The 14,131-nt window shown below is 38.4% G+C and overlaps 1 protein-coding gene across 2 annotated transcripts in view; it reads left to right on the top strand.

Annotated features, from left to right (window-relative positions):
- NALCN (sodium leak channel, non-selective) overlaps positions 1 to 14,131 on the top strand; it is a 339,729-nt gene that overhangs the window by 280,659 nt on the left and 44,939 nt on the right. For both annotated transcript variants that reach the window (XM_025364831.1, XM_025364830.1), the window contains 8 exons: positions 5,217 to 5,318; positions 5,757 to 5,826; positions 8,640 to 8,731; positions 8,820 to 8,942; positions 11,492 to 11,548; positions 11,792 to 11,912; positions 12,009 to 12,140; positions 13,105 to 13,272. In XM_025364831.1, the coding sequence (XP_025220616.1) occupies positions 5,217 to 5,318; positions 5,757 to 5,826; positions 8,640 to 8,731; positions 8,820 to 8,942; positions 11,492 to 11,548; positions 11,792 to 11,912; positions 12,009 to 12,140; positions 13,105 to 13,272 (865 nt within the window). The remainder of the gene's footprint in view (positions 1 to 5,216; positions 5,319 to 5,756; positions 5,827 to 8,639; positions 8,732 to 8,819; positions 8,943 to 11,491; positions 11,549 to 11,791; positions 11,913 to 12,008; positions 12,141 to 13,104; positions 13,273 to 14,131) is intronic.

Below are 14,131 nucleotides of genomic sequence, written 5' to 3'. Positions count from 1 at the left end.
AGGTAGAGAGGGCATAACATTAACCCCAACTGGGAAAAGGAAAATGCCTCACTGTAATTCTCCTCCAGGGAACAGGAATAAAGGGATTACATATGCCTGCATAATGCAGAATTTCCTCACTCAGACAAGACAAAAGACTTCATTATTTTTCACCAGACACTTGAAGTCTTGTGCCTCCCAGTTGCAGAAGCCAAGGAGGCAGGCCAATATTTTATATTAAGCCACTAGATGGAGTTCCTAAAAAAGTGGCCTTCTAGTACTTGCCATTATGAAGAGATCTAGGGAAGATGTTAAGAACCTTGATACCTGACACTACCCAGTCTTTCCCCTAAGAAAAGTGAGACTGTCCCTGAAGATCACAGTATTTTTCCAGCACCATTAGCTTTGCTCTTACTCTGGATGACAAATAAATGAACATTTTCTTCCTGAAAACGTACCTCGTTTGTGCTTATGTGAGACCAAAAGGCATCTCAACCCTAATGAAAAATGAAAAGTGGCAAAATATAACCAAATGGAATATTCGAGTATTTCTCCTTCTGCGTAGGTCCATTACTTGGTAACTTTAAAGATGTATGCATCTCATTTCTTATATAAAATATTAGAAGTCTCAAATTTTGTAGTTATTCACTAGTGCGGCTTGCAAGTATTCGATTCCTATAAGAGGAGGTATATGGAGACCACGTTCCCAGCAACAGATCTGATCTCCAGTTAAAGGAATAGAAATAAGTTCACCTGCTACAGCCTGCTCTGCTTCCACGTTGGCTTTCAGGCTTCCGTAATAGCTTTCACATACAACGTAGAGAAAGATTTATGCATTTTTCAGTTGTAAGGTGCAATGTCTTTTTTTTTTATTACTGTCTCTTCTAGCGTAGGTATGCAGCCCATTATTCCTGAGTGGCATCATATTCTAACTTGAGATAAAATTAAGATTATTTAACTTGCCCCTTTCAAAAGTATATTTTAAACACATGCTGTTTTGTCCGTGATGATTTTCATGCTTCAGAAGCATGGAGTGATCAAAAAAGAAAATATTTGATCTTCACAGAATTTCAAGGTTCATTCATTCCACAAATATTTATTGAGCACCTACTGTGGATAAGAGCTGAGAAATAATCATGAACAATTGTAAAGACAATGCCTGCTCTCTTGGAGCTCTTTGGAGCATGGCGTATGTGACGAATATAAAAGACCAAAGAAAATGGCATGGAGAGAATGAGGTTCCTCCTGGTAAAGACGAGACCAGAAAGGGAGGTTAGAGGGAGTCTAAACAGGGCTTTGTAAGCCACACTGCACATTAGGCTTAGTCTTTTTAAGGCAGTGATGGTAACTGCATTCGTGATCTATTGCTGCATGACAAATTACACCAAAACTGAAGTGATTTAAATGACACGTTTTTCATCTCACAGTTTTAGTCAGGAATCTGGGCATCACTTAGTCATGTCTCTCTCCAAGCTACATGCATTTGGACTTGAATGGGAAGAGCCCCACTCAGTCGCATAGTTATTAGTGGATTCAGTTCCTTGTGAGCTGTGATGTGAAGGCTTCAGGTCCAGCTGGTTTCATTCCTCCCCAAGGAGAACTCTCCACAGAGCACCTCACAAAATGCAGCTTGCTTCACCAGGGCAAGCAAACAAGAGGGCAAGAGCAAGTCAGCATGAGAGAGAGAGAGAGAGAGAGAGAGAGAGAGAGAGAGAGAGAGCTCTAGGAAGACAGAAGTCATAGTGTTCTGCAACCTCTCCCATTCTTCTGCTCCTTAACAGGAAGTCACTAAGTGCCACCCACATTCAAGGGGAGGGAAGTAAGTACCCAAGGGCGTGAAACCCAGGAGCCAGAGGTCATCAGGGTAATCTGAGAAACCTGCCTGCCACAATACCATTATGGACGTTCATTCCAGAGAACATTCGGTTTGGGATAACAATGCAGTATCTTTTCTGAGGGTGGAGGTTAGGGTCCACAGTGGACATCACTATCAGTCAGAACACAAAAGACTTAGCTTCTGCTATTATCCTCTGCCAAACTTGCTGCTCAGTCCCCAGTGCTATGTAGAGTGTTATAACATCCACCATGACACAGGACAAGATACAACAGGAAATAATAGCAACTAAAATTCAAAGAAAGTGTTGATGTTTCCAAAGTGCTATCACATTCATAATCATCTTTACTTCTTCCAACTCCCTGTGAAGTCAGAAGGAAAGGCATTATTGTTCTCTACATTTTACATATGAGAAATGGAGGCTCAGAGAAAGCACATCACCTGTCTAAGGTCCCACAACTTATAAAAGCTGAAGTCAGAAGTGTGTGCTTCTAAAGCTTATGTTTTCTCAACTCATCTTCTCCATTAGGCTTCCAGAAAAAGGCAGAACTTTCCATCAGCAGCTGCACTGCAGAGTGGACTTCTTTGAACCGTGAGAGACTAGCAAGTTAGGGATGGGGTCACACAGTCCCCATGCACCTGATGCTACCCTCCCTACTCACCCCTCCCCACCTTTTCACTTACTCATTCTGTTCAGCAGGCAGCCTGAGGGCCAGGAACTGAACTTCCTAGGAATGGGAGGCTGAGTGATAAAGTGGTCCCTATCACCTCACAGCCTAGTAAGGGGAATAACTAATGATAACAAAATGCCGTAAGCATTAAACAAGCTTGGTTAATAACATACTGTAGGAACATGGAGTATAAAACAAGTCATTTTTTTGTGCTTTCACATAGGTGAAATATTCATTTTTCATTTCATGTTACTTTTCAGAACCCATTTGTATCAGTCTGTCATTATATTGTGCATGTTAAAACACTATTTGGTATTTCATGGTTTGCCTTACTGTATATGCTTATCTATGGTAACATTGTATTTCCTTTAAAAATAATAAAGCAAACTTCTACCATCCTTTTGTATGAACCTGGGCACATTGGATTAGAGTACATGTAACCTCTTAGCAGGTCTGATTGTGTCCAACTGAAGTTCATAGCTTTCTGGCAACACTGTTATTTTCCAAAATAGCAAAATTTCTTACATGGCCAAGGAAAGTGACAATGGCTTAGGCAGTACAAGGCTGTTTCATTATGCAGAAACATCCTATCGTGGGCATCTTTCTATACCTGTTTCAATGTCCAGGTCAGCTCCAGGCCAAAGGGTTATAAAACTTCCTTTCTATTCCCTTCCCTTGCTCCTGCATCTACCATCCAGTCTCAGGTTTATAACTTCCATCTGCTGTCCTTCCCTCATCCACCAGGAACCTGTGTGTGGCCAGTGGTCTCCTTGTATAATGGAGTGATATTTTTCAGAATGTTCTCTTTAGACATATTTATGCATCTGTAGAAAAGTTGCTTCATGCTGTAAATGAAAAATAATGATTATTTGGGGTTTGTTTCCAAGAATACATTTACATTCAGTGAATTTGTATGGTTTTTCATGGATATTCACCATAATTATCTTCATCCACATTAAAAGCATTTTTAAGGACTTAAATATGACATATTTAATAAGTTCTTATATAATGTATTATTATATAATAAGTTCTTATATGATGTATTATTATATAATAAGTTCTTCTGTAATACGTGTTATATTTAAGTACTTAAAAATGCTTCTATTATACATGTATCATAAGCACTGCTATTTTAAGTGTGCTAAGCACATACAAATCCTTTTCTCAAAGATCTTAACTCTGAGACAGACAGTAATCATATTATTCAAAGCCACTCAACAAATGCATCTTAAGAAACATATTAAATATGAAAATTATATGTAAAAAATGACAGAATTATGTGTTCAGGTGTTGAGCAAATAGAGTATCATTAGATTTGCATATGATAAAATCATTGCATTTTCAACCTGTGAGCTGTCTTTCAGAGCAAGCCTTTCTCTTCATTTTACCAATAAGGAAGTTGGGCCCAAAGATCACCCAACTGGTTCATAGCAATGTAACTTCTGGCACACAAGTCTTTTAATCCCTTGTGTTATTTTCTTGCCACTTACCAACTATCTCAAGGGAATTCCTGTCATTCCCAGTTGGAGAAAATTTTCTGGAGAATAATTTTTTTTCTCACCAAAATCGTTCACACCACAGGTGTTAGGCCACCCAGTTGTCTTCACTCATTAGCAAATCTGAAATTAACACAAGTCCAGTTATGGTCCAAAGAGAACATGTTTTTAAAAGTCTCCATGGTTTAAACAAGTGGTAACTGGTTACCAGTAAGCTGCAAGCTTCAGACTGAGGTTTCTGTAGGTAATAATTCCAAAAACTGTGTGCCTTTCTTTTTAGAACTGTGATTTTAAAAACAACACATAACATTTGCCATCTAAACCATTTCTAAGTGTACAGTTCAGTCATGTTAAGTATGTTTACATCGTTGTGCATAATTCCAGCTTTAGTTACTGCTCTTTATGACTCATTTTTGCTTCTAAACTTTATGTTTTCCTAAAGTTCTGCAAAATCTCCTTGGAACATATATTTCATCATTCCAGGAGCCTGAGTGGACAAATCCTTCCCAAAGGGCGTTTATTAGAAACCTTGTTTAAATTCAAAACCGACATCATGATTGCCTGTGTGTATGAGGCTGTTTTCATGCTGCTGATAAAGACGTACCTGAGACTGGACAATTTACGAAAGAAAGAGGCTGAATTAACTTACAGTTCCATGTTGCTGGAGAGGCCTCACAATCATAGCAGAACGTGAAAGGCACATCTCATATGGTAACAGACAAGAGAGCTTGTACAGGGAAGCTCCCCCTTTTAAAACCATCAGATCTGGTGAGACTAATTCACAATCACGAGACTAGCACAAGAAAGAGCTGCCACCATGATTCCATTACCTCCCACCGGGTCCCTCCCACAATACGTGGGAATCCAAGATGAGATTTGGGTGGGGACACAGCCAAACCCTATCACTGTGGGTAGGCTGGCCTTCCTTCTTATGGCCTCCTGATAGAAGCTCTACCATTATTTTTGGAAAGGAGGGAGGAGGCAGAAGGAAGAGGGGCAAGAGGGGAGCTTTCTGTTTATTTTCCAGCCGTTCTTCATAGCCGTGACACTTCCGCTTTGTAAGTGTTCTTGACACAGAACGTAAAGTTCATTTTCCTTTATAATTATACGTTATTTGCTGTATTTTGTTTTCATTGGTGTTGCCTTTAAAATAATAAAAGTAATGAGCACTTATGTATTATTCATCTCAAGTGTACAAACCATGCATTTATCTTGGGCTCCTTTTTTTGTTCCTAGAGCTTGCACCCGACAGCGCATGCTGAGTGGATCATTCGAGGGGCAGCCGGCAAAGGAGAGGTCAATCCTCAGCGTGCAGCATCATATCCGCCAAGAGCGCAGGTAAATACTCGGAAAGACAGGGCTTCAGCGACTGTAAAAAAAGAGGGGGTTTTACAGGAAATGGTTGCTGTACACAGCCACCGCTGTCAGCCCTGGCTGCCAGACAGGCACGGCTGAGGAATCGAGTTCTATTTGCTGTTTGTTACAACAATGAAACACCTACTCAGATCCAAAGATTCAAAAACATCTCTACTTCACAATCCTTTTCCTTGGAGATGGCCAAATTCTCACTTTTAAGATCAGAAGGAAAAATTCTCAATTTTGTTAGATGTGATCAAAGACATTTGGAAAGAGTATAAGCTTCTGCTACGAAAAGAAATCATAGGCATTTGTGGTGTTGTAGCAGAAAAAGTGTTTTATTTTGAATTTACCGTGGTCACTGCTTGAAAGGAGGGTTTGATCATGAAATGTATTAACCAGTGACTGTGGTTGTTTTAGGTCACTAAGACATGGATCAAACAGCCAGAGGATCAGCAGGGGAAAATCTCTTGAAACTTTGACTCAAGATGTAAGTTGTAAGCAGTGCTTTGGATTTCAGAAGCGTGATTATGAAAATGTATTTAAATGACTGCTTAGACAGTGTCAGTGCCGGAGTCTTTCTGCCGCATTCGCATGTCTCCTTAAGACTTCATACCAGAGGGAATCAGGAAACTCAGGATATGAATTATGTAGCCAAGTACCAGAAGTAACTGTTAACAGCAGAAAACTCCAGTCATCCCACACAAAGCACATGTCTTAGTTAAAATTGTAACACAAAAGTGTCATATCAGTTGCATTTGACTTGAAATTAAAGACACTTTAAGCATTTTAGATAGGTTTGATTTGCATCATTGACTTTGAATATTCCCTAAGAATCAAATATTCTAGAATCTAGATCAAGGGTCTATAATTTCAGGGCTTTTATATGAGGAAGTGAAATTTTATTTCTAGAAGAATTTTTCTGTCAAAGACTAACTAGTATTTCCCAAGAAAGACTCTAGGTCATGTATTTATTTACTAGCTCTATAAATAGTTATCAAGTGTTTGTTATGTGCTGGGTCCTGTTCTAAGGAATGAGGAGCAGTGGGGAAATAGGATAGACTCAATGCCCTCCTGGAGCTTAAATTTTAGAATAGGAGACAGATCATAAGTTCGTAAAAATATAAGGGAATTTCTGGAGTGATTTATTTTTATTTTCCATCATCTCTTCATTACTGTGACAGATTTGCTTTGTAATGTAAAGTGAAATGAAGTCATGTAAAGAAATCAAAGGTGGGGATTTGGGGGCTGGGAATTTTAGAGATGATGGTTATCGTAGACCCCTCTGCGTTATCCCAGAGACCCAAATGAAATGAAGGAGCCACGAAAAAAAATGCATAGAAGCCAAGCGTTAGATGGCCCAGCAGCTATACCATGCAAAGATTACAGTGAAAGGAAAGGCATATTAAATAACTGTAATTATGAAGTCCTGATTAAAAGACAGGCCTTAGGTTGAATCTGGATGAACTGGCTAAAAAAGTAGTCTTGAATGTTCAGAGTCAAGGATGGCACTTGAGAAAGGAGGGCTAGCAAGAGAAAGTTAGCAAAGCCTTGGGGTTATTTTGTTTTTCTCTTTTTCACCACTGACCTCTTATTTCTTGAGTTTTTGGAGTGTTGGCCTACTACATCTGCTTTTATTCTTTAGACACTTGTGTGTTTTAGTCTGAGTAGATGGTTTTTATTAAGTGTTCCAGGCAAAATGAAGAGCTAGAAGTTAGCAATGAGAACACCTGGTATCACCAGTACCCTATAGACATGGTTCTAGTTGGCACAAGATCTGTTACTGCCATGATTTTTAATATCCAGAGCTCTATCTGATTGGCTACCATATTGTTGACATGGAATTGCCATCAAATCCAACACGTGGCCTGTGCACTTAGAATTGCAGAGTCAGCCATATTGCATGGAGAACATTTTCAGGTAAAAAGTCAAAGAGGCAACCGTCATTCAAAGCGCCATCAATACGTTTCAACCGAAATGTACAACCTACTTAAGAATCAAATCAGAACGTGTCTTTGAAAATAACATGTTTAAACATAGACAGCAAAGGCCCTGTTTGAATAGTCTAAATGCCAGAGCTTAGTTCTTCAGAGACTTCCTACCCTATCTTTCATCTAGAAGTAGAGCAAAAAAAGTAGAGCAAAAGTGAGCAAAATCCATCTCCCACCTTCTCCATAGCAAAATGTCATGGGGTTCTGATCATTTCCAATAAATTCTTATAAGGTCTTTTCTCCCACAAAGGGGAGATTTAAATTAGAGAATTTTAACTTTTTCACTTATTCTGAATGAGAGCAGACACAGATAATTAAGTCTAAGGAGAGCTTTCTATAAAATCTACTGAGTTACTGGAACTCTGGCCCTGCACCTTCCATGGGGTCCATCTAAAGGGCTGTGAAGGGCCCGCATGGCCTGCTCACCTCTCTTAGATTTACCTACACTGGCATTCTGGCTGTTCCATGTGTAGACATGCTGGGCCTGCTCCCAGCTGTGGAAGAACACATGTCTGCAGCCCTACCACAACCTATACCCTCACATCCTTCTAGTCTTTCCTCAGATAGCACCTTCATATTGAGGTCTACCCTGACCTGTTCACTTAAAATCACAATCTTCTAGCCTGTGAATGCCTCTCTGTTCCTCTCACCCACTGTGATTTTTTTAAAAAATCAGATCACTCAGCATCCTCTAATATACTTATTTTGAATTATTTTTTATCTGTTTCCCACTGACTAGAACATCCTATGAGAACAAGGATATTTTGTTTCCACTTGCCATATCCCACACATTAGAACAGTGCCGGGCACATAATGGGATTTCAGTCAATATGTGCTGAATGAATTACTTTTCAGAGGAAAAAATACTCTTGCTATGAAGACTGTGGCCATTAAAGATATATATTTAATCTTATTATATATACTGTAAATTTACATATTTAATGTAAATATATACATTTAGTTTAAGTATACATATTTAATGTAAATATATACATTTAGTATAAATATACATACTTATTGTAAATATGTACAACTCATAGATATATATTTATTGTAAATATATAGTGTAAATATATTTATTGTAAATATACACATTTAGTGTAAATATACATATTATAACTATACATTTAGTATAAATATACATATTATAAAATATACATTTAGTATAAATATATGTTTAACAGTAAATATATATAATTAATATTTAGACTTTATATCGAGGGAGATAGTGGTTTTAATTTTTTTAACTGATAATATATTTTGCATTCAAAACCCTCCTATTTTAACATACCCCCTTTTAATTTATTTCTAGCATTCCAATACGGTGAGATACAGAAATGCACAGAGAGAAGACAGTGAGATAAAGATGATTCAGGAGAAAAAGGAGCAAGCAGAGATGAAAAGGTACAGGTTGCTGCAGTGTTCCATGGCTCTCATTTGGGAATGGCAACATTTCCCTTAGCCTTATTCTCCCATGAATTTCTCCTCCAAGGAAAGTGCAAGAAGAGGAACTCAGAGAGAACCACCCGTACTTCGATAAGCCCCTGTTCATCGTCGGGAGAGAACACAGGTTCAGAAACTTTTGCCGGGTGGTGGTCCGAGCACGCTTCAACGTGTAAGTACGCTTCATTTCAGCCAGGTGTTTGGCCTGAGCCGTGCAAACAGCAGGGGTGTTGTCATATGAAGAAGAAGGAACATGTAATCCTAATGGGGTCACAAAATAAACTGTGGACTAATTAATCATGCTGCTCCTCTTTGCTGAACACCCGACCAGGTGGAAAACAAACAAAGGTCGCAAGTAGTTAACATTTATAGAAAACTCGCGTTGATAAAACACAATACAGCCATTTTTGTTTGTGCATTTTAGCAGTTTCCTGATACATTTATATCGGCATTATTAACTCCATATTTTATTTTGGAAATACTGAGACGAAAGGAGACTAAAGGACATGGTGAAATGAAGGTCATTGTCCATGTCTTCCATCAGGCTTGTAGTTTCTTTGTGGTAAAAATACCTCAATTGGTTTATTGGAGAATAATGTAAAGTTGACTAGTGCTTTCATTACCAACTGTTATATGAAGGAAACCCACTGTCTGCTGTCTCTACTCTACCAACATGGAAGAAATGTGTACGAAGCCATCAGTAGGGTGAATGCTGAAGACACTGTATTTGTGGACACCTAAGCCAAGTTTGACGGGCAACTAATGGATGAAATGGACTTTTGTCAAGCATACCTGTGTTAGTTCATTTTCATACTACTGATAAAGACATACTCGAGACTGGGTAATTTATAAAGAAAAAGAAATTTATTGGACTCACAGTTCCACATGGCTGGGGAGGCCTCACAATCATGGTGGAAGGCAATAGGCACATCTTACATGGCACAGACAAGAGAGAATGAGAGAGAAGTGAAAGCAGAAATCCCTCATAAAATCATCAGATCTTATGAGACTTATTGACTACCACAAGAACAGTATGGGGGAACCACCCCCATGATTCAATTATCTCTGACTGGTTCCCTCCTACAGCACGTGGGAATTATGGGAGCTACAATTCAAGATGAGATATGGGTGTGGACACAGAGCCAAACCATATCAGTACCTTTAAGTAAATATTCCAAAGACATTAAGAGTCATGGAGGAAATGAGAAAACTTTCCATGTTCCCATTATGTAGTTGAACTGTCCCTGATGCCATCATTTAAGTAAATTGATTTCTTTGTTATTAATTAGTAGCATATGATAATCACTATCTATTATGGACTGAACTGTTCTCCCCCAGCAAAATCCATATAGTAGAGTCCGAACCCTCAGAACCTCAGAATGTGACTGTATTTGGAAATAGGAATTTTAAACAGGTTAATTAAATTAAAATGAGGTCATTAGAGTGGGCCCTAATCCAATATGATTGGTTTCCTTATAAAAAGGGAACATTTGGACACAGACATATACAGAGAGAAGACCTTGCGAAGACACGTAGGGAGAAGACGGATGTCCACAAGTCAAGGAGACAGCCCTGGAACAGGGTTATCCCTCACAGCCCTCAGAAGGAACCAACTCAGCTGGTATCTTGATCTTGGATTTCCAGCCTCCAAAACTATGAGAAAATAAACTTACGTTGCTTAAGCCACCCAGTCTTAAGCACCAGTGGTACTTTGTTACAGCAGCTCAAGGAAACTAATACAAACTATTATAACATTTCAGGGATGGAAGAGACTTCAGGGACCACTCAGTGTCATTTGTGTGCCCCCTTCTTCAACAGAGGAGGACATTTAAGCGTGCAGAAGTTGAGGGCTTTGCTCAGGGACCCAGCTACTACCTGGCTGTCTCTTGATTGCCAGAGTATTGTTCTTTCTGCTTCTATAAAGACTTTCACAATTTAAAACAACTGAGTCATAATTATTAAAATCTTCCATGAGTTTTCAAAGTAAAGGAAGAAAATGCCAGTTTAGAGATCGATTTGATCACTTCTCGAAGTAGGTTTTTAATCTTGAATTATCCTGCTGGCTGCCTGCACCTTAACATCTCATGGCTAATTCTCCACTTCACTTAGTGTGGTGGAATTTCCCTTTTGTCAGCAAGGCAGCTGATGTTGATTACAATTGATGAAGACTCTGTTGTAACTGGGGACACATACGCAAAGACTGTAAGCAATCTCACTGACAGTGCTCACAGGCTTCCTGAAAGTAGAAACAATGAATCTCCCTTCCAAGAAATTCTAAATAATCATTCTACAACATCACAGTTCAATGCAGGAGGAAGAAGTCTATTTAAACTGTGGAGATTTAATTAAATAATTTCAAAGAACGAACATTCTTGAGCTATTAAGACAAAGATTTTAAATGAGTATTTTTAAATGAAAGTCAAAATTTAATTTGGTACTACCCATGTTAGAAAATTCTGAACAAAGTCACTAAGTCTAAAATCAAGTATTTTGAGAAACATAAAACTTTATTTTCATAAGCATCAACTGCAAATTCTTTGGATTTTTTCTTTCGTCTAATGTTCTCTGACCTCCAGAGTCACCTACAGTTAACATATTTTATAATGGACATTGTAGAGAGGATGTACAAGAGATTTTAGGTAGATGTTTGCAAATATGATTTTTAGCAAGTTAAAACATGCTTGCTGTGTTGCAGAATTTTATATATGTGTTCTCTTACAGATCTAAAACAGACCCTGTCACAGGAGCTGTGAAAAATACAAAGTACCATCAACTTTAGTAAGCATTAAAAACTTCATTTTCTATGCACATTTGAAGTTTTCATGTACTATTTTGTGCTGCATACAAATATTAAAATTCTCTTTTGTCTTCTTGCTACATAGTGCTATGAAAGAGATGATTGGGGAAAGATGTTTTTAAAATACCAGTCATGTTGATAGAGCCACAGAAGCCATCATCTCTAACTCTTAGAAGCCTTTCCTGGAACCTTTATGTTTCTCAGTTTTGTTTGGTCTTTGGCAGTGATTTGCTGGGATTGGTCACTTACCTGGACTGGGTCATGATCATCGTAACCATCTGCTCTTGCATTTCCATGATGTTTGAGTCCCCGTTTCGAAGAGTCATGCATGCACCTACTTTGCAGGTACCGCTGCTAAATCTCAGCTTACAACTAGGAGGTAAAATACTGACCTGCCGTTTTTCCGTTCATTGTAACCACACTGCCTTTTGCCCATTTCAGATTGCTGAGTATGTGTTTGTGATATTCATGAGCATTGAGCTTAATCTGAAGATTATGGCAGATGGCTTATTTTTCACTCCAACTGCTGTCATCAGAGACTTTGGTGGAGTAATGGACATATTTATATATCTTGTAAGTTTTTGGTTATTTCCTAAATGAAAAATGTAATGGTTTTGTAAAATCTCCTGCATTTCTTGGTATAAGTGCAAGATATAGTATGAGTCACAGAGGTTTAGATTCCCTAACTGAATTCTTAAATGGACTCTAGAGTAGTTCATAGTTCATTATATACAAATAAGGGCCATGCATGTAAAATCTAAATTAAGAGCATCATAAATATCTATGGATAGTTATGTTGTTCAAATACACTAATCACAATTTTATGTATGAATGAGACATACACGAATAAGGTGTAACATAGCAAACCTAGTTTGCATCCCACAAATCTTATGGCTTCTATACTAAAAAAAAAAAAAGTTTGTCTCATATAAACCATGTTATTGATTATGAGCCCCTTATTGTTGAAAGCCAACTAAAGTGATTGTGATTGGACCTCTCTCCTGATTCCAATGCATAAAATACCTGGCTATAGCAGGTGCCCATTCAACTGTCCAGTGAAACAGGCTGGAAAACCACAGAAATGGGCTCAAAGAATTTTTTATTTTTTCTGTATGTCCAAGAAGGCATGAAATCATTGTCTTTGCAGACACAACAAGGAAAATTGTGATCATTAACAGGTAGCATGTTGCAGATCATTGATAAAATAGCAGTAACTTTGATCAAAGGAATTCCAGCCATACTGACATCAGCGGAGCCTCCAGAGTAGTAAGTTAAAAGAATGCACTGGTGTACACACACACACACATGCACACACGGTGTGGACACCTCCATTTCTTTCCTGCATACACATGATGACTTCCCTTTGAGGTATCTAGCAAGTCCAGATGAGGTTTGTTGTTTAAAGTTAACAGATTGCACGTATAACCAGTGAGTGGAATCTCTGCTAAATGAAAAGTTGTGGCCAGTTCGCTCTCAGAAAATGTAACTAGCAGGAGATGAATTGTATAAATTCCAGAGGTTTTTTTTTCCCCTTTAGGTGAGCTTGATATTTCTTTGTTGGATGCCTCAAAATGTACCTGCTGAATCAGGAGCTCAGCTCCTAATGGTCCTTCGGTGCCTGAGGCCTCTGCGCATATTCAAACTGGTGCCCCAGATGAGGAAAGTTGTTCGAGAACTTTTCAGCGGCTTCAAGGAAATTTTTTTGGTATGTTAGAATTATCCTTTGATTCCAGTTCACAGTAATCCAACTCTAGTAGCTAATGAGGAAAAAGTGAGTCTTGCTTATCAAGGTCAATTCAATAGTTTTGGTTATTGCCAGAGGGTTATAGAGGCACTAACAAAACACAGTGCACCTTCAAACACTTTACCCATGGGCACCTCTGGCGTGGGAGTTTATTTAATTCACCTAAAGAGAAGCACTCTGAGATTTGAAAGAGTTCGTATCTGCTGACTGTTTCAGTCCTACCTCTTGACTCTAATTTATACTCTGGGTTTTAGTTTCCTCCCATCTGAAAATGAAGGATAAGAAGATTCAACACCGTGTACTCCACAAATGGGATTAGGAATTCATGCATTTGGGCTCCTAATTTCATTCTGTGTGTTCTTGAAAGAGTACAGCACAGAATTCTTCTCTAGATCTCAGGAGTGTTAACACGAAACAACTTTAAAAATGCAACATATAGGTATAACCCACTTTAAGTAACTTCAGCATTACAGTCATGAGTGATTACAAAGATGATTGAGCGGGCAAAACGTACTTTTTAGCTGGGCAAATGTTGATTTAGGGTCTTCTGAAAACAAGGCCAGAGATAAAACAACAAGAAAGAGGCTCATTGTTCACAATCTGTTACAGAAAGAGCTTTGCCTTACAAAACAGTGATCAAAAGATTCTTTTTATTATTGATGAGGTCTGCTTGTGCATGAGAAGCATGAGTTAATTTACATAGGCTCGTTTTGGATCTTGCTTTCTAGAGACATACCTGTAATGAGAAAACAGCTCTAGTTGTGGTTGATACGAATGTATTTTAGAGATAGATTGTGATGTTACTAGAGGTATATCATTG

Source organism: Theropithecus gelada, chromosome 17 (genome assembly GCF_003255815.1).
Source record: "Theropithecus gelada isolate Dixy chromosome 17, Tgel_1.0, whole genome shotgun sequence".
In the NCBI taxonomy this organism is placed as follows: Eukaryota; Metazoa; Chordata; class Mammalia; order Primates; family Cercopithecidae; genus Theropithecus; species Theropithecus gelada.
This window is presented reverse-complemented; position numbering and strand designations above follow the sequence as displayed.